Below are 19,462 nucleotides of genomic sequence, written 5' to 3'. Positions count from 1 at the left end.
TGGATAGGTACACCAACGTGGATTTATCCATTCATCAGCTGCTGGACAGCTGAGTTTGTGCCACTTGTGGCTATCATGAATAATGCTGCTAAAAACATTGGGGCACACGTGTTTATATGGACATGTATTTCATTTTTTCTTGGTTATATTCCTCTCTAGGAGAGCAGTGCTTGGTCATATAGTAACTCTAGGTTTCACATTTAAGGGAACTGCCAGAGCCCAGTCCCACTTGAAATTCCAGTCTCATATCCTTTTCAATCTTCCCCCACTCCCAGAACAGGGCAAATGTGTGGTTCAACTATCTTGCTGTAGGAGAGACAAATACCCCAGGGCTGGGTCTGGCTCAGGTCATCAAGTGTGGCCTCTGAAATGGGCCTAGGACCCCTGTACCTGAGGACACAGGAGCCATGGAGTCTTTGATGGTCACTGAGGGCTCCAGGGCCTGGGATGAAGGGTGTCCCCATTTTCTTCATCCCTGAAAACAACCCTGCAGCCCTTCCCACCCCCAGCCATGAGGTACTTCAGGGACCCTCCCTCCCACTTTCAGAAACACCAGGCAAGAAGCAGGTGTCACATTTTATTAAGAGCACTCTCAAACCTCAGGATATCCAGCATCCCTTTCTTTCCCCCACAGATGAGAGGGGCAGAGAACAGTCCACACTCCCTTCAGGTCCCCAAACTGTCCTCCTTGTCTCTGGAATCCCTCTCTTGTATTTTACATTAGAAAGGCTAGTGGACCAGGTCAGCCTCTGCCACTTCTCCATTCTCCACCCTCGTTTCCTGGCCCTGTACCTCAGAGACTCCCCTTATTGCATCTGACCTTTGTGACTGCAGTAACTTTGTTCTCCGGAAGGAGCTGTCTCCCAAGTGTTTCAACCCTATGCAGTCACCTGGGAGGAGATGGGGTAGGAAGCATCCCTCATCAGTAACTCACGTCAACCCATTCAACTTAAAATAAACCTCCCTTTTATCTGAGTTGCTTTCAGGGAATGGGCCAAACCTTGATCTCTTTCCTTCTAAAAACAAACATCCGTCTCTGTTGCTCTGGCCAGAACACCCTTTCCACACCCTCCCTTTCCTCACAGGAAGGCTAGGCCCTCCTTCACAGGCAGGGGTCAAGTGCGATCCACGCCACATGCGTGACTTTCTGTAGGATCACCAGAGGCTGATGTCCAGTCCCTGGGCTGACGATGAGTCAAGGAAGGCCGGTTTTCAGGGTGGCCCCAGCTGATCTCCTCTCCCCTCTCTCTCTGCCTTCAGCTGCTTATGACATTCTCCATTTTCAAGAGAGGGGGCTAGCCATCATTGTCTGTCATCACACTCCAGATAAACCCACATCCATACCTTGGTCGCTGACTTTGGGGAGGTTGTTAAGGCTGGTTCCAGATAACCTGCTGGCTCCTTGAGTTCTCACCTCTTCCTGGGCTCTTGATCTTTGCTCATTTCCCCCAAACCCTGGCTACACTCCTTTCTCACTCTTAGGCTGTGTTCTCTTCTTTTGTTTTCTCTATCAGGTGAAGCAGAGTGGGAAAGGTTGGACTTGTTTTTTGGATCTGCACTAGTTAACGCTGGTTTAACTCCTGCTATTTGACAAGGACTCTTCCAGGGACTTCCCATGAACATTTACATCACATCACATTACATTATATACATTGCATTTGGAGGAAGATATTTGGGGAAGAAAGGATAGAAGTGACTTCTGCCCTGCATTCACAAGGGGATCCTGGGGAAGATGCACAATCTCTTTGCGTCAATCTTCCTTTCTACGAAATGAATGGATAGGGCCTCGTAGGCTGGGGGTGTACGCTGGGGGGGGGGCGGTCATGACCGTGCTTATCATATCACAGTATTTATGACTAAATTCTAATTTTCCATTACCAAGTATCAGTGCAACAGGGAGTGGCCTGTATTCTACCTGTGCCTGCACGCACCCACGCGCACATACACACACAATTCACAGGATCTTCTGTTATGAAGGGAACAACACTAAATGAAATAAATTGGAAACAGACATAAGCCCTTGGCCAAGTTCTTAAATGTTTTCTTGTTGCTCTTGGTTAGCCATGAACTGTACTGTCCATGACTGATTTTTAAGGATTATTTCTATGCCTTTACAAAAGCCATTTGTGTCCATGGCAAGTTATTTAGGAAATAAAATATAAGTAAAAAGATATCACCTTTAAAAAATCACCTGCAAGTCCTCCACCCAGAAACGCCACTGTTAACACTTTGGTATCTGTCCCGCTCGTGTTTTGTTGAGGCGTATGGATTTAGGAGGCAAGCAAATGTGCTGAGATACCAGTTTGAGTTTTATTTGGGTGCTGTTGTCAAAACACCCCAGTCTTTCCTGGTCTGAGGTGAGTCTGTTTTCCTAAACCTCAGTTGCACAGAGAAGAGCCCAGAGCAAAGAGTGCAGAAAAGCAGCAGAGAGAGAGGGGCTTAGACCAGACAGAGGAAGGCATACGGTGGGGAATGTGGCTCCCTCCTCAAGACAAACAGGAACTCCTTGGATGGTGTGGGGATCCTGAGGATACTAAACTCTGAGAGCCACACAGGGGACAGACACATGCCCACTCCTCAGACTATCACGGTAGCTGGGGAAGAAGGTCAGGCAAGAGCAGGCATCTGCCGTGAAACCGTGTACCTGGAGCTGTGGGGGGAGAAGCAGGTCCCCAGGGGAAGGCTGGCTTCCCACAGACACAGCCCCATCCTTGGGGTCTAGGCAGCCAGTCCCATTTGTAGTCAATACAAGTTTCATTCCTTCTTGTTTGAGGGATTCAGTTAAAAGAAAAAGGAGGGAAGGAGAATGCTGCTTTTTTGGAAGAAAACCAATTAAAGGCAAGGCATGGAGAGAGGACGAGAAAACATTAAATAAATATGGCTAAGAAAGCAGGTCGCATCTGGGCTTCAGAGCCCTGTCCCTGCTCATCCCACCCGTATGAGCCCAAGAAGACAGGGCCATAGGAATGGGGTCGGTCACCCAGACTTGCATTCAGATTGGCCTTTTCTTGCACCTGCTTTGAGTCTTACTACTGAAAAGCCTCACGATGTAGTGGGACCACAGAGGTCTAACTTCAAATTCAGCCATGCAACTGAGGAAGGGTTGCTAGACCTTGACTCTTTCTTCATATATAAAATGGGCCTAATGGTGTCTAGACCACACATTGCTCCAAGAATGAAGTGTAGTACTGTAGTGGGTTAAATAGTGTTCCCAAATATTTATGTCCACCTGCAGCCTCAGAATATGACCTTATTTGAAGTAGGGTATTTGCAGATGTAATTAATTAAGAGGAAGTCATCCTGGATTAGGGTGGGAAATAATCCAATGGCTGGTGTCCTTCTAAGAAGAGGAAAGGACATTCAAAGATACACATAAGGAAGGTCATGTGAAGATGGAGACAGAGATTGGAGTGATCAGCTACAAGCCCAGGAGAATGTCAAGGCTTACCAGAATCTACCAGAAGCTGGGAAGACGCAAGGGAGCATTCATCCCTAAAGACTTCAGAAGACGTGTGGCCTGATTTCACATGTCTCTCGCCTCCAGAAATGTGAGAGAAGTGTGAGCACAGTGTCTGCTGTTTGAAGTCCCCCAGTCTGTGATAACTTCTGACTACAGCACTGGGAAACCCACAAAGGTACCTGTGTAAGTTTCCAGGCACAGGGCGAGAACATGCTGGTGTTCTTTCCGTCCCCTTCTCCTACCACTAAGCTTGTACCACCTTCCCCAGGGACACAGTTCAAGGGGTACCTGAGGGCAGAGAAGACATGCTTAAAAGCAAAACCAAAACTTCTCAGTAGGCTGGGCTTCAGTCAGTTCCTCAGAGCCAGTTTTGGTTTGAATTACCCTCATGTTACAAGGAAGCCTGAGCTGGATGGAGATGGTATCTTTTCTTCCCTTGCTTCAAGTACCTTAGTGACAGCTTTTCGTGACCCACCCTCGTATGTCCCTCTGCCAGCCAGAAAGAGTCCTGGCTCAGAGCTACTGCTTGTTGTAGTGTTCAAGACAGTAACCTATGTTTGTTTTGTTTTGTTTTGTTTTGTTTTGGCTGTTTGCTGGCTTCTGTGAGGGGCTCTGACGCAAGAGCAGCTGTTTGTTTTTGTATTTTCCTTTACGTATTTCCCTGAGGAGTGGTGCTAAGTTCTGCTGTGAGTATCTAGTAGGTTGAGATTTTCTCCTACCTTGAGTTGGTGTTGCAGACGATGATGAGGCCGCCACGGTTGGGTAAGTGTGGGCAAACTTTCACTCCACATCACTGGGGGCAGGAGGAAATCTGCTTGGCAGTTACGCTCAGGCACACCAACAAGCTCATTTCTGGCCGTCTCCAAAATAGCGGGATTTCTCCTACTTGCTCGTTACTTATTACTCGTGTTGGGAAGTTTAAGGAGATGAGATTTTTTTTTTTCTGCACATAATAAATGTGCAGTGAAAAAATGAACTATCTTGAGATTGTCTCTCAGCTTAGAATTGAGGAGGGTTATTGGAACTTAAAAATTTGTGTCTTTATTTTTTTTTTTTTACATTGGACATCTGTTTGTGGTTATCCCTATGGCAGGCAATTACCATTCTAGGCTAGTCAGTGTTTACAAGCTATGCTCTAAGAATAAGCTGTTTAAAACACAGAACCACAACAACCAAAAATGCAACTACAATTAAATTAACTTACAATACAGGCAACCATGGTTTTTTTTAAAAACATGATTCATTTAGAGCAAGGTTAGCTAAATGAGAGAAACCTGCAGCCACTGTTCTTTACTGCTCACTGCCTGGGTGCGTAGAGTAGAAAAGAGATGACTGTGGATTCTTGTGGGAGAGGGTTGAAGTGAGCAGCTTGAGTAAAATTGCCTACAAATAAGGCCTTCTAACACTGAACTCCTGTGGTTCTGTGGAACGGAATCACAGATATCCATTGACAAAATGCACAGCAAGGATAGTCAGTGTCAACAGTAATCAGACATAGTCTCAGGAGTCAAATGCCAATTGACTGGATGTTCTCCAAGCTCCCTTCCAAGCCTAAGAGTCAATGAATGGATGAACCATATTGCTCTTGTCTCTCAGAAGTGGTCTGTGAGTGTTCATCGCCTGAACTCTCACTACCAGCAGCTCTTCGTTATCTGCAGCTTCCAGGTGTCTTCTCCCATATTTCTCTTGTGTGTGAACCTTTCCATTCAGCTGGAGCTCTTCCTGGGCAAGGACCGCGCCTTTTAGGTTCTCTCAGTCCCAAGTCCCAGGCACAGTGCATTGGCGCTCACTAGATGCTTGTTGAGTTGTAAATGACCTGATTTGATGAATCCACAGCTTGAATCCCCAGATGTGGGAAGTTTGTGGAATATTCGGGGGGCAGTTTGGGGTTGATTTGAGGAGACAGTGCAAATGAACTCAGAGATAGTATTTCAGGTCACGCTTCCGAGTTCACTTGGTTTAAGATGCATGGGACAGAGTCCATAGATTGTTGTGTGACGTTTTTATTCCACATAGCAGTGTCCAAATACAGCACGTGCCTTTACTGGGGGCATACTTGAGTTACCCTGTAATGAGGCACCTGCAGCCTGACCTCCTCGTGCCACAACCTGCTCTTCTGCAGCAGGGCTCCCATAGATTTTGTTCCCCAGTCTTTCATCAAGTGACAGAATTCCAGGATGGATAAGGGAATCTGAAAGTTTATCCAGCCCCAGTCAGCTCAATGCCTTCCAGCCCTCTCTAACACCTCTAGGGGCTGGTTTCAAGTTCTTATTTGCCAGACCTCTATTACCAAACCCCTCTGCTTCTTGAAGTTTTCCTCCCTTGGCTCTGAGATACTACAGTGGGGGAGCTTCTCATACTCTTAGGACCATTTCTTCTTTGCCTTCTTCTCTGTTCTCTTACATCTGATCTCCTAATTTGGGGGCATTCATCAGAGTTCAGATCTTTTTTCTCTAACCTGTGTTTTTGTAGTCTCCCCCCAAGAGACTTAATTCATTCCCCAATGTCAATTAACATTTGCATATTAGAATAACTTTATCATCTTTATCTCTATCGCTGAATTGTGTCCCAAACATTAGACTTTCATTTTTCTTGAATTGTTTTAATTACTTCATGACTCAAACCCAATTCATTTCATAGAACCCAGCTCTAAAACTCAGCTCCTGATCTAGTATTTCCTTTGTCATTTATGCAATGGCATCAGTATTGTCTTGATTGTCAGGTCTCAAAACCACAGTTCACTTGTTGCTTCTCCTTCTTTCCTGGATGGATAGCTGCTTGTTAATTGCTTTGTCAATTGTTTTGTGCATTGTCTTGTAATAAGTTTCTCCTTCCTCAACCTTTCTTCCCTTTTCTGACCCTGAATCAGGGACTTCACCAAATATCTGGATTAACACCATGACACTCTAATTGAGTGACTGGCATTCCATCTCACTCCCTCAATTCTATACAGATAAAAACAAAACAAAACAAATCCCCACCAGCTTTAATCTATTTCAGACACTCCTTTGGTATTGTCATTCACTTGTTGAGTAACTGTCACTATCTCCCCTGGCAGATCTACCTGGCATTAAGCCCTTGACATTTTTGTCTCGACCTGTATTTTCAGCATAGATATGCTACTCCCAGTCCCCCTCAACAAGCCCTGTGTGTGTGTGAACCTCCGAGATTACTTCTAACATTTCTGCAGGAGCCTCAAGAATAGCTCCGACTCTCCAAATCCCACTCATCTTGGAAGTGTCCTTCCACCAATCAACTTGCATGGTTTGGGCATTTTTATGCAAAACCTTTCACATCACTTCTTACTATTTTTCATGTGTACAGAATTTCAGCTTTCTGACTACGTTATCATGTCTTCAAGGGCAGGAACCCTTTCTTACATGAATCCTTTTCTTGATTCCCCACTTTGATTTGAATTGATTCCCTAATTCAAAGACTTGCAAAAAGTGGGAGAATAGTATTTATTGGCTAAAAAGTTGAGATGCAATTTGAATTTAAGTTAAATTTGAACTGAGACTAAATAGACTAATGTTTCCTAATGCCCAGCTCAGAGACCATGCCATCAAGAGAAGCAGCTTCCCCAGTGACCTGGGAGAGAGCAAAGGCAGGGCAACAATCTGAGCAAGACTCCTCACCAACCTAAAAAGAGTAGCCTTTGCTTCTTCTCTTTCTCAAGCCTGAGAACTTGTGACTGAGAGGCCCTTCATGACTCTTTGTAGAGCCACCAGAAAATGTTCTCGAATCTTATATCCTATGCTGTTCTACTCTGTTTCATACCATGAGGATGCCTCAACTGCTGGGGTGTGTTCATAGGCAGAATTGTTAAGAATTACCCAAAAATTCATTAAGAATTATCCAGAAATTAAGAAATTCAGCTAAACTGATCATGTGATTGAAAACTGGCTTCTTCTGCTCATGTTCCAATGTATCCCTTAGAGGGTAGCTTGCCTGAGAACACATGGCTTCAGTGAGCATCCTCTGCCTGATGGAAGCTCCAGCACAAGCAAACTCCTGCATAAGGAATATACAATTAAGATAAAAATGAAAAGCCACACAGGCCTGGACAGTAAGATCCTTACATCCAAACAAAGGTGAATTTTAAAAGGGGAGACTGAAGAGGAGCCATGGTTGTTTGAACCCATTTCATTTCATCTCATGGAGAATAGTCATCTCTATAGTCTCTTGGCCAAAGGAGAGTCTTACATACATCCTTGAGTTAATTAATTTGGCAACGTACTCAAGTTCTCCAAATAAACTCTTTCAGGTTTTGCCAGCCAGAATATGAAAGAGTTCATACTTTCCTAATATTGAAGGTTTCCAGAACCTGCTCTTTCAGAAAATGTCATTTTCCTAAGGCACCCAGAGGGCAAAGATTTCATTGAGATGGACTGGCCTTTTGAGAGAGGTTGATGAGGTTGAAGTACCTATGAGAGAGGTACCTTGATGTTGAGGTACCTTGATGAGAGAGGTTGAGAGGCTTGAGGTACCTATGAGAACATTCTTTGGGGAAACAATCTTGTAAATAATCTTACTAAAGAGATATCCTTTTAACCTCCCATCTGTTATGGAAACGCTTCCTTCTACCTACACCTTTGCTTAAGCAATTCCAGGGGTGATGATGTCCCCACCCCATTAGCAGCCCATTCCACTGTCAGTGACTTAAACTGATGAAAATTTCTTTCTTATTTGGGGCCAAAATTATTAACCAAATCAAGTTTTTTGTTTCTCCAATAGAGAAAGGAATCAGCTGGGGGGCCAGTAGTCTTAGAGTATGATGCTAAATTGCCACGTATGCACTCATTCATCTGTCCATTCAGGGAGCAGTCATAATTGGTTATAAAGAGTTATAAACAGTCATGAAACACACACACACATACGCACAAACACACAAAGATGAGATCGGGCCTGTTCAGGGTGGTATGGCCGTAGACCAAACACACACAAACAAAAAGAAAATTGTTATAAGGACCTAACACAGTTCAAAGAACTCTTGTTCTAGCATGAAAGACAGATGTGTAACCAATTACTATACCAGTAAGGAGGTTAGTGCTAACACCAGTTAATAGGAGATAACAATTGAGGCAGGAGGAACAGCTTAGAGCAGTTAGAAAAGGCTTATCTCCTTGTGTCGAAGGCAGAATATAAGGCCACTTAAGGAAATATTTATGACCCAGGACAGTTTCTTTGAGCTCAAGTAGAAACTGAGACAGAGGGAAGGTAAGATTAAACAAAATAAAAGGAAATCAGATACGAGATTAGAATCTCAGAGCACCTGTGAAGACCTAGTCATGGAAAACACACGCATTATTTCTGTGGCTAAGGCAGGAGAGACCAGATCACAGAAGGCTGTGTAGCCCATGTTAAGGAGAACTTGACCTTATAAATCATGGGAGCTATTGAAGTCTAAGCAGGGGCATCACGATCACATCTGATAATTCTGTGTTCAGGAGATTCTTCTGCCTACCAGGTAAAAGACTAATTCATTCAACCAGTGTAATTGGAGTGCCAGCTTCCTACCAAACACAGTTTTAGGGACTGAAGGATATTAGGAAGCCAAACAAAGATCTCTGTCCTTTCAGTGATTATATTCTTATGGAAGACGGCAGCTGATAATCCAATAAAAACAAATGAGTACATTATATGGTATGTTAGATGGTAATGAGTGTTTTGGAAAAGTGAGATAGTAAGGAGAGTTGGGAATGCTGGAGAGGTGGCGCTCTTGCGATTCTGCATGAGGCAGTCTCACCAGAAAGAGCAAGGAAAGTCTCTGGATATAGGCAAGTGCACACTGGAAGCAAGGTCAGCCCTTGGGGCAATGGATCTGGGGAAGAAGCCCCACAGGCCTGGGAGCAGGCTTAGGGCCATTTAGAGAATTCCAGAATCCCAAGAACCCAAATTGTAATGGGTGGTAGGTCAAGAGCTCCAGAGGACACTCTTAACTCTCTGCAAATACATCACACTGCAGGGAGAGGCATGGCCAATCTTGGGTCCTCTAAAGCATGGGACTCAAGGCAGATGTCCCCCTTGCTTGGGCTACTAGACAGACATAGGATTTTATTCTCAGTGAAATGTTGAGCCATCGAAGGATTTTGAGCAGGATGCTCTGCTACAGTATAAGGAGGAATGACAAGATGCCGAATTAGGGCGATAGCAGTGGGTGGTAGAAAGAAGTATCATCATCCAGAAGTATCCCGACACAGAATTAACAGGACTGGGAGATGGACTAAATTGGCAAGATAAGAGATATAGAGGTTTAAGATGACACCCCCAAGGTTCTGGCTTGAGGTGGGTGTTATTATTATTGGCATTATAGGAAAATGAGGCACAAGGAGTTTTAATAAAGTGCCCAGGGTCTTAGAGGCACTTTATTTCTAGGCCCAGGATTTGAGATCAGATGTGTCTGACTTTAGAGTGTGAGATCTTATCCATTGCATGGAAGATACTATCCCTAGAAGGAAGAAGGCGGCTGGTTGGAAAGTACCTTCGTAGCAGCGTCTATCTCTCTGTCGGCCAAAGGAGGCAGTGTACAAGGAAAGTCCCCCCGGGTGGGCAAGGAAGAAAGGGAAGTTACAGCTATAGGTGGGTGAGCCAGGCATCCTTTCTGTTGCCAGAGCATGTTACACGCTATCGTTTTGAGCTCCAGAAATAAGGATGCTCGGCAACTGCCACATTAAGATGATACCTTGTCTGGGTACATTTGCATTTTCAATAAGGAAGAGGGTCTTCAAGACCAGCTAAGGTCCAGCATTTCCCTATGGAAAGCACTAGATGGGGCTCCCAGTTGTTGCCTGCTAATATGTCCCTCCCTAAAAAAGAGAACAAGACTACTGCCCACTATGGACCTCACAGTCCCTTCTAGCTACTGCCTCATTGCTTGCTCCCTTTATAGCACTCTTCTCTGAAGTGTTGCCTATATTCCATTGGCTCTGCACCCTTACTCTTATTTTCTCTTCACTTTACACAGGATTTCATTTGCACCAAATCCCCCGATGTCCTGCTTGGCGAGCTCACTCATGACCTCCACACTGCTAATGCCAACCCTCAGCAGCATTTGGCTCAGCTGAGCACTCCCTCCTTGTAGCACTGTGTTTTAAACTCTAGCTTTCATTGTAATTGAAGTATGGCAAGGCCAACAGATCAGGAGATAACTGCTATTGAAAAAAAATACCTTGTCGTGTTCTCGGATCCTGAGAGGAGACATGTCACACTGCAGGGGCCACACAGGGAAGCACCAGGGTCAGACAGGAGGCAGAGCAGAAGGGGAAATGTGGCCAGAAGTCTTTATTGTGGTTTCCACAAGAAGGAATGGGCAACGCAGGGTAAGCAGGCTTCCATTGTCTAGTTTGAAATAGTTCATCAGTATTTGGAACATAGGGGCTGTCCCTTGTTGTGGGGTACCTGGCCCTAGGGTGGTTAGGGCAGTAATAGAGGTGGTTGGAATGAGGGGTTCTGGGTTGCTTCATTTGCATTTGAAAGGCCTGCCCTGGGTGAGTTGTTTACTATCTCTAGGAACTGGCTAATCCTGGGAGGGGCAGTCCCTGCAGGATCAGCAAGCATCAGACATCAAAGCATCAGAAAACAGAAAATAAAAGACATGATTAATTTGCCTTTTTGCCCTTCCCCTCAATCTTCTTTGCTAGTGCCCTCCCTCCCAGAGACCCCTAAATGTTGAACTGCCCCACATCTCTATCCTTGGACACTTTTTCTCCCGTGTGTCTCTCGTGGTAATGTCATGCAGCCCCCTGGCATTAAGTAACATGTAGCCATTGAGGACTCCCAAATTTATCTGTACTCCAAACTCTGGACTATCTGTTATCCAACTGCTTACTAAACATCTTCGCATGGATGTCTAGTTGGCATCTCAAACCACGTACATGCCAAACATAGACTGATTTCTGCTCCTTAATCTGTTTTTCTCTGTCTTCTCCAGTTTAAAATTAGCACTTCCATTGCCCTAATGCCTCAAGCTTCAAATCTGGAAATTTTCCTGGATTTCTCTATTTTTGTCAAACTGCATATCCAACCTGACAGCAAACCCCATAAGTTCTTATTTGAAAAGATAGGAGACCTAAATAAATGGAAAGACATGCTATGTTCCTATTTGGAAGGCTCAATATCATTAAGATAGCTAATTTCCCCAATGGGCCTACAGATTCAGTGCAACTCCTATCGAGAGTCCAGCTGCCTTTTTTGGTGTGTGTTAGTGGACAAGCTGATCCTAAAATTCATATGGAAATGTAAGGGAGCCAGAATAGCCACAGACCCTGCAGCTCAGTCTTTCTGTAAAGGAAGCCTATCAGCTAATCTACATGGCTACAGTCTGAGGGACAGGCTTCAAACGAACACACTTCTAGGGGCTGGTATAATTCTTTCCAGGGACCGTGGAAGGCTGGTGCTCTTTGCACACTTATTCTCTGACTCACTCCAGAGAACCAGTATTTCCTGGCAGGGAGCCTTGCAGGTGTCTGGTGTACCGGTTTTTGCAGCATCTGCCCAGGGGACTCCCCACCCCTACGTCATCGGCCTCTTTTGGCCAGGGGCTTGAATTACTCCTTTCCACGGGACTGTGAGAATCAGAGATGTCTCCTGGCAGGCTTCTGCCCCCAGAGCACTGAATAGACAGCACACTGATGTACACACCCCAGTCTCTCTGTGAGGGAAGCCTCTTTGCTTCTCCTAGAGCTTCAGCCTGAGCGGTAGTCTTAAGGTCTTGCACACATTAAGTGGCCTACAAAGCTGCTCTCAAGGAACATAGGCTGTGGACACCATCTTGGTGCTCGCCCTCTGCCTTGCTTCCACTCACCGGTATGATCCAGCAGAAAGCTTATATAGTCATCTGGAACCCAGATTTTTGTGACTGCCACCCAGAGAACACCTCCAGATTGCCTGGCCTTGGTGGCCAATAGGACTTACACTTCCAGCCCACAGGACTGTATTATTTGTATACTTTCACAAGCTGCTGCCTAAGGATCTGACTTTCAACCAACCTGAATCTAGGTGCAAAGATCCTCCCCTTCGGGCTACTGACAGGTCTTGGTACATCCTCTACTACTGGGAGCTATTTAAGATAGAACTGACTGCTTGGACAAGCACAAAGCTTTGCAAGACAACTAAGAGCTGAGGCAGGGTTGAATATCAAGTTTCATTTCCTACATAAGACCAATTCTTCAAGACTTGTAGACGTAGTTGTTTCATCTGCTGCATAGAAACACAGAGAGTCAGGCAAAATGAAGAAACTGAGGAATATATTCCAAAGTCTTCAATAAATAGCATTGGAAATATTGGACAGCCACACACAAAAGAATGAAACTGGACCACTTTCTTACACCATACACAGAAATTAACTCAAAATGGATTAAAGACTTGAGTATAAGATGTGAAACCGAAAAAGTCCTAGAAGAAAACCTAGGTGATGAACTCCTTGACATTGGACTTGGTGATGATTTTTGAATCTGACACCAAAAGCAAAAACACAAAAGCAAAAATTAAAAGTTGGGACTGTGTCAAGCTAAAAAGCTTCTGCACAGCAAAAGAAATCATCAATAAAATTAAGTCAACCTACTGAATGGGAGAAAAGATTTGCAAATCATATATCTGATAAAGGGTTAATATCCAAAATATCTAAAGAACTCATACAACTCAATAGTAACATACACACACACACACACACACACACACACAGTCAATATAAAAATGGGTAGAGGATCTGAATAGACATTTTTCAAAACAAGACATACAAATAACCAAAAGATACATGAAAAGATGCTCAACATCAATAATCATCAGGGAAATGCAAGTTAAAACCACCATGAGATATCACCTCACACTTGTTAAGAATGGCTAGTATCAAAAAGACAAGAAACAACAAGTGTTGGCGAGGATGTGGAGAAAGGAGACCCTTGTGCACACTGGTGGGATTCTAAGTTGATATAGCTACTATGGAAAACAGTGTGGAGATTCCTTAAAAAAATGATAAATAAAAAATAAAACTACCATGTGATCCAGCAATTCCACTTCTGGGAATACTTCTGGAACACACACACACACACACACACACAGGTTGATTCATATAAGATATGAATCTTGATATAAGACATGAATCAACCTGTGTGTGTGTATGTGTAATGGAATATTACTCAGCCCAAAAAAAGAATGAAATTTTGCCATTTGCAACAACATGGATGGACCTCAAAGGAATTATTACATTAAGCGAAATAACTCAGAGAAAGATGAATACTGTGTGGTTTCACTTACATGTGGAATCTAAAACAAGCAAGCAAACAAACAAAGCTCACAGGTACAGAGAACAGATTGGTGGTTGCCAGAGGTAAGGGTTTAGTGAGTGGAAGAAATGGGTAAACTGGTTTTGTTTTATTTTTAGCTTTAAAAAAATTGGGAAAAAAAAAGGACTTCATAGGGAAAGGCTAATTGCATGTTTGGGCAGCAAAGTCATGAAATCAGCTTAAGGCATTTTGTTCAGAAAGCAAACAAACTTCCCAAGATTAATAGGATTGTGTGAAAAGGAAACAGAGGCTACCTTGAAGGGACTTCCAGTGGCTAAAATTATGATTTAGGCTATAAAAGAACAATTATTGGGGTTCCTGGGTGGCTCAGTTGGTTAAGCGACTGCCTTTGGCTCAGGTCATGATCTCAGGGTCCTGGGATCGAGTCCCACATAGGGCTCCTTGCTCAGCGGGAAGCCTGCTTCTTCCTCTCCTTCTGCCCGCCGCTCCCCCGGCTTGTGCTCTCTCTCTGTGTCAAATAAATAAATAAAATCTTTTTTAAAAAAGAACAATCATTATTTTTTTTAAAAAAACCCTCAAAATGGATCAAAGACCTAGATATAAGAACTAAAGCTATAAAATACTCAGAAGAAAACATAGATGTAAATTTTTGCAACCTTGGATTTGGCAATGGTTTCTTAGATATGACACCTAAAGCATAAGCAATAAAAGAGAAAATAAATAAATTGGACTTCATCCCCAGAATTAAATGAATTTGTGCTTTAAAATTAAATTAAAATATTTGTGCTTCAAAGAACACTATCAAGAAACTGAGAAGACAATTTGCAGAATGAGAGAAAGCATTTGCACATTATATATTTGATAAACACTTTGGCAGTTTCTCAAAAAGTTAAGCATAGAGTTACCATTTAACCAAGCAATTCCACTCCTACATATCCAAGATAATTGAAAACATGCCTACACAAAAACTTGTACATGAATGTCCATAGCAGCATTATTCTAAAAGCCAACAAGTAGAAACAATCCAAATGTCCATCAACTGATGAATAGGATAAACAAGATGAGGTATATTCATACAATGAAATATTATTCAATCATGAAAAGGAATCAAGTACTGATATGTACTACAACATAAATGAATCTTGGAAATACTAAGCTCAGTGAAAGAAGCTAGATTCAAAAGGTTACATAGTGTATGATTCCATTTTTATGAAATATCCAGAATAAGCAAAACAATAGAGACAGAAAGTATATTGGTGGTTGCCAGAGATTGGAAGGAGAGGGAAGGGGAATTGGGAAGTTTCTGTCAATGGGTAGTAAGTTCCTTTTTGGGGTAATGAAAATGATCCAAAATTAGATAATGGTGTGGGTTTCACAATTCTGTGAATATACTGAAAACCACTGAATTGTACCACTGAATTGTCTGTGTTTTAAGTATATATGTATATACACACATATGCACACCCATGCACGCACACACACACATTCTTTATTGTATGTCAAGTATACTTCAATAAGGCTGCTGGAAAAATAAATGTAAAGATCAAATATATATTTGTGTATAATATATACCTTCCTGCAGACCACTTCTCACCTCTACCAGCACCACCACTCGATCCAAACCATCATCTCTGTGAAAACATTCCTCACTGATCATCCTTCTGATCTTGTCCAACCAACTGTCCTTCCGGAGAGTCTATTGTCTACACCAAAGCTGAGTCCTCTTTTAGAAATGTAATGAGATCATGTGGTTCACCTAATCCAGATCCTCTGCGGGCTTTCCATCCCACTGTGACCAGCGTATGACTTAGATGTATGGCTCCAACCAATTTCCCTTGGAGAAATGGTTCCACTGCTGATAAAATTTTGAAAGCCCCTTTGAGGACACAATTGCTCACAGTGATATATCCTGTCCCTTTTGCCTCGACCACGAGAAGTCTTTGGATGGGAGAAAGCCTGGGAACAAAGGTAGAAGCATAGGAGGTGTGGCAGAACCAGGTCGGGCACCCACTCAGTGGAGCCAGTTCTGTTCTCTCCCTGTCTAAACTTCTTAGTAACAGGTAGTTCAAATAATGGGCAAACTCCACCACAGCACTCAAAAGAACTTGACACTTTCCTATCCAGGCAAATATCAAGTGTTTGTTGAGAATCTAGCTCTGTTCAACTGAGTGCTGTCCTTGAGTATCTGACTCCCAGAGTTCAAGTCCACCTGAAGAAGTTGGTGTGCATTATTCATTTGACAATCATTTGATTTTCAAGGATCCACTACTGAAAAAACTATGGGAGGCTTTGTGGAAGAGACAAAGGGGCTCAGATAATCACAAAGGGGTTCAGTGTGGGTGATTCATGAGAACTGGTTCATAGTCCCAAGAGGAAGAAGAGCTTCTAATTTGGATTGATAAAGAACACCTTGCTTCCTCTTACCTTGTCTCCCTTCTCCTCCAGGCAATCAACTTTTAACTTCTCTTCCAGGGGCTTGTTTCCACATCATTTCCCTGTTTTCAGGAACAAGCAAATCACCAAATCACAAGACCCAGCAAAACTGCAGGAGGCTCTGAGACTTTCAATTGTTTATTTCAGATCGGGTACAGACCATGTTCCTCCTTCTGCTACTTTTGAGCCTGGGAATGCAGCTTCATCAGACAGCAGGTAAGAAAGGGCAAAAGGAGGGGGTTGAGAAAGATGAGTGAGCAGTTGCCCCTAGCTGAAGCCAATGATGAGAATGGGGGTCCTCAGGCTGAGGGCTTTCTTTGAGAGGAAGTGTGATTACTCTCTGTTACATGCACAGTAAAGAGAATGGTGCCCAGGGTGGCCTGTGCTTGCCCATGTCCCTGTCTTACAGAAATAATAACCATTTGACAGAGGAGGAAACTGGAATTCAGAAAAGTTCTTTAATTTACCTGAGATTACGCAGTCAATAGGCGGCACAGGCAAGCTTCCTACACGACTAATGTCCTTTCTACCTTACTGTGCTATGGTGATGGATAATCGAGCATGGCAGACAACCTCTAATCTTCCCACTTTGGAATGGGGTTTTGGAATTAAGTTTGATTATAGACATATATTGAATGTTGATACTGGATGTTCACAAAACCAAAAAGTATGTACGATGGATTATGCTTAAGAATTAACCAAAAGGAGGGGCGCCTGGGTGGCACAGCGGTTAAGCGTCTGCCTTCGGCTCAGGGCGTGATCCCAGCATTCTGGGTTCGAGCCCCACATCAGGCTCCTCTGCTATGAGCCTGCTTCTTCCTCTCCCACTCCCCCTGCTTGTGTTCCCTCTCTTGCTGGCTGTCTCTATCTCTGTCGAATAAATAAATAAAATCTTTAAAAAAAAAAAAAAGAATTAACCAAAAGGAAAGTAAAAACATTGTATCTTGCTTTTTCCTCAAATTTAGAATTCTTCTCCGCTTTTCACTATACATTATGCAGATAGTATCAGTTCAAACAAATATTAATTACCTGCCTAAATTGGACTGCCTTCTCCTCAGGGGTATTTTTTTGGTAAATCTTATAATTTCATGTCTCCCTAATTAAGGAGTTTTAACTTTAAAGGTTTCTCATAGAGGCTACCTGAGGGGAAAAATGTAACAAAAGTATCTGAGGACTGATAAGAATGCTTACTTCTGGGGAGGGGAAGCTATCTGGGGTGAGGATTAAAAAAGGACAGTCTTAACTATTATGTTTCCCAAGTGTTGTTTTTTTTTAACAAGAAGTATGCATTTACTTGTATATTAAAGTAAGTATTATACTCTTACTTGTCTATTAAAAGAAATATACAAGAAGTTTTACTTGTATGATAAAAATATAAATTTTAAAATGTAAGGATTCTTTTTAAAAGAATGCTTTAAAACACCTCTGAAGGCACCAGGTGATACCATCCGGTGCCTGAGGACAGCCACCGCTATCAGGGCAGCCGCACCGATGACCTCATTCCCCTCACTGTGCTTGTTCACCCCTAAACTTGCACTCTCTTTGAGAACGAAAAAAAGATAACAGGAATTGAATCAATATAATTCTTTATTACCCTCTCTACGTAATTTTTTATTTTTTAAATTTTAAAAAGAATGCTTATAGCAGCATTGTTAGTTCTTCCAAAAAAAAAAAAACACAAAACCGCACAAAACAAAACAACCAAATGCCCATCAACAGCATAATGCATAAATTGTGGTATATTAGCAGAATGGAAAAATATGCAGCATGCAAATAAATTAATTACAAAAATATGCAACTACATTTAAGAGTCTTAGTAGCATTACATTGAGTTAAAAAAAAAACACAAAAACTCAAGCACAGAAGACAATATATAGTACGATGTCCTTTTTATAAACAATATATACCTATACCTATACATATTGCTTATACCTGTATATATTACTTTAAAATTTTAAAAAATTTACCTATGTATACGTATATATGTATAATATATGCACATAATGCGTGTGATAGTCATATCATAATAATATGTTATATAAGTGATATATGTATGTATATGTGGGTATGTGTGTGTATATGTGTGTGTATGTGCATGTGTGTGTGTGTGTATATATATATATGATAAAGCTAAAGAATAAGCTGGAGATTAATAAACAAAAAATTCAGGATTCTGATTACCTTTGGCGAAGGAAGTAGATGTGCATTATTAGTAATGTTCTGGTTCTTGGGTTAGGTGGTAAGATTCACAGGTGTTCATTTTATTTGATTCGATGTCTTTTAGAATTTTTTCTGTGTTTAAACTTTTATGTTGTAAAAGATACCACCAATACAGAAAACCACATGAAACAAGTGTAAAGCATCATGTTATCATAAGGCGAGCACTCGTAACCGTCACCCAGGTCAAGTAGTAGAACTGTACCAGCCTTGCCCGGAACCCTTCCCCTGCCCCAGTCCTACATAACCTCCTCCCCATAGCACTGTACTATCTACCCTTTTCTCCATTAAAAAATTTTCTAAATATCACTAAAAGAAATCTGTGTAAGCACTCATCAAGATATGTTCTTTATAGTTTCCAAATCGGCAAATATAGATTTTGCTCATTTTAAAATAGCTCTCTCTATTTTTTTGGACATGCTGTAATTGATTTAACCAGTCCTTTATCGAGAGAAATTACAGTTATTTAAAACGATTGTTTCTTGCTGGATTAGTGTTTGAAAAAAAAAATGTGTTTCCTAAAGACTGTGTTGAAGACTGACTCTGAGTATGACCCACATAAACCATTCGCCATGAACTCTTTCCTTCCTCGTAATGTCTGTGGGTGCTCTAATCTGTTATCTACAAAACAGCTTCAAGTTTGAGGAGAAAAGTTGGCAGAAAATGTTTTCATTTCATTTTTAAAACATTTCTTCATTTTCAAATTGACATACAGTAACATTTAGTCTTTTTAATAGAAACATCTACAGTTCTTGGCAAATGTGTGGTCGTATAACCACCACCACAATCGAGATCCAGAACAATTCCACCACTTGCCAAACAAACAAACAAACAAACAAACAAAAAACCCTCTCAACTCTTAATCCCAGGTACCCACTGATCTATTCTCTGTTCTATAGTTTTAAATTTTCCAGGTTATCATATAAACGGGATTATCCACTAGATACCTAGAGATGCGTTTTGTATGGCTTCCTTCCCTCAGCATAACACAGTTGAGTGTTATCCATGTTGTTATATGTTTCAGCAGTTCCTTCCTTTCTGCTGCTGAGTAGTATTCCACTATATGTATATGCCAGATTTTGCTTATTCATTCCCCAGCTAAGGGACT

General features: G+C 42.2%; 1 protein-coding gene across 5 annotated transcripts in view; it reads left to right on the top strand.

The window, feature by feature from the left end:
• PDCD1LG2 (programmed cell death 1 ligand 2) overlaps nucleotides 1–19,462 on the top strand; it is a 110,742-nt gene that overhangs the window by 17,697 nt on the left and 73,583 nt on the right. For 3 of the 5 annotated variants that reach the window (XR_008956838.1, XR_008956837.1, XM_044391212.3), the window contains exons 1-2: nucleotides 3,313–4,222; nucleotides 16,285–16,353. Coding sequence is in view for 2 of the 5 variants with exons in the window: in XM_044391212.3 (XP_044247147.1) it covers nucleotides 4,201–4,222; nucleotides 16,285–16,353 (91 nt within the window). In the remaining 3 variants the exon portion in view is untranslated. Of the gene's footprint in view, nucleotides 1–3,312; nucleotides 4,223–16,284; nucleotides 16,354–19,462 lie in introns of those variants that run through there. The other 2 variants (XM_057305587.1, XR_008956839.1) reach the window with 2 other exon arrangements.

This window comes from Ursus arctos, unplaced genomic scaffold (genome assembly GCF_023065955.2).
Source record: "Ursus arctos isolate Adak ecotype North America unplaced genomic scaffold, UrsArc2.0 scaffold_33, whole genome shotgun sequence".
Taxonomy (NCBI): domain Eukaryota; kingdom Metazoa; phylum Chordata; class Mammalia; order Carnivora; family Ursidae; genus Ursus; species Ursus arctos.
This window is presented reverse-complemented; position numbering and strand designations above follow the sequence as displayed.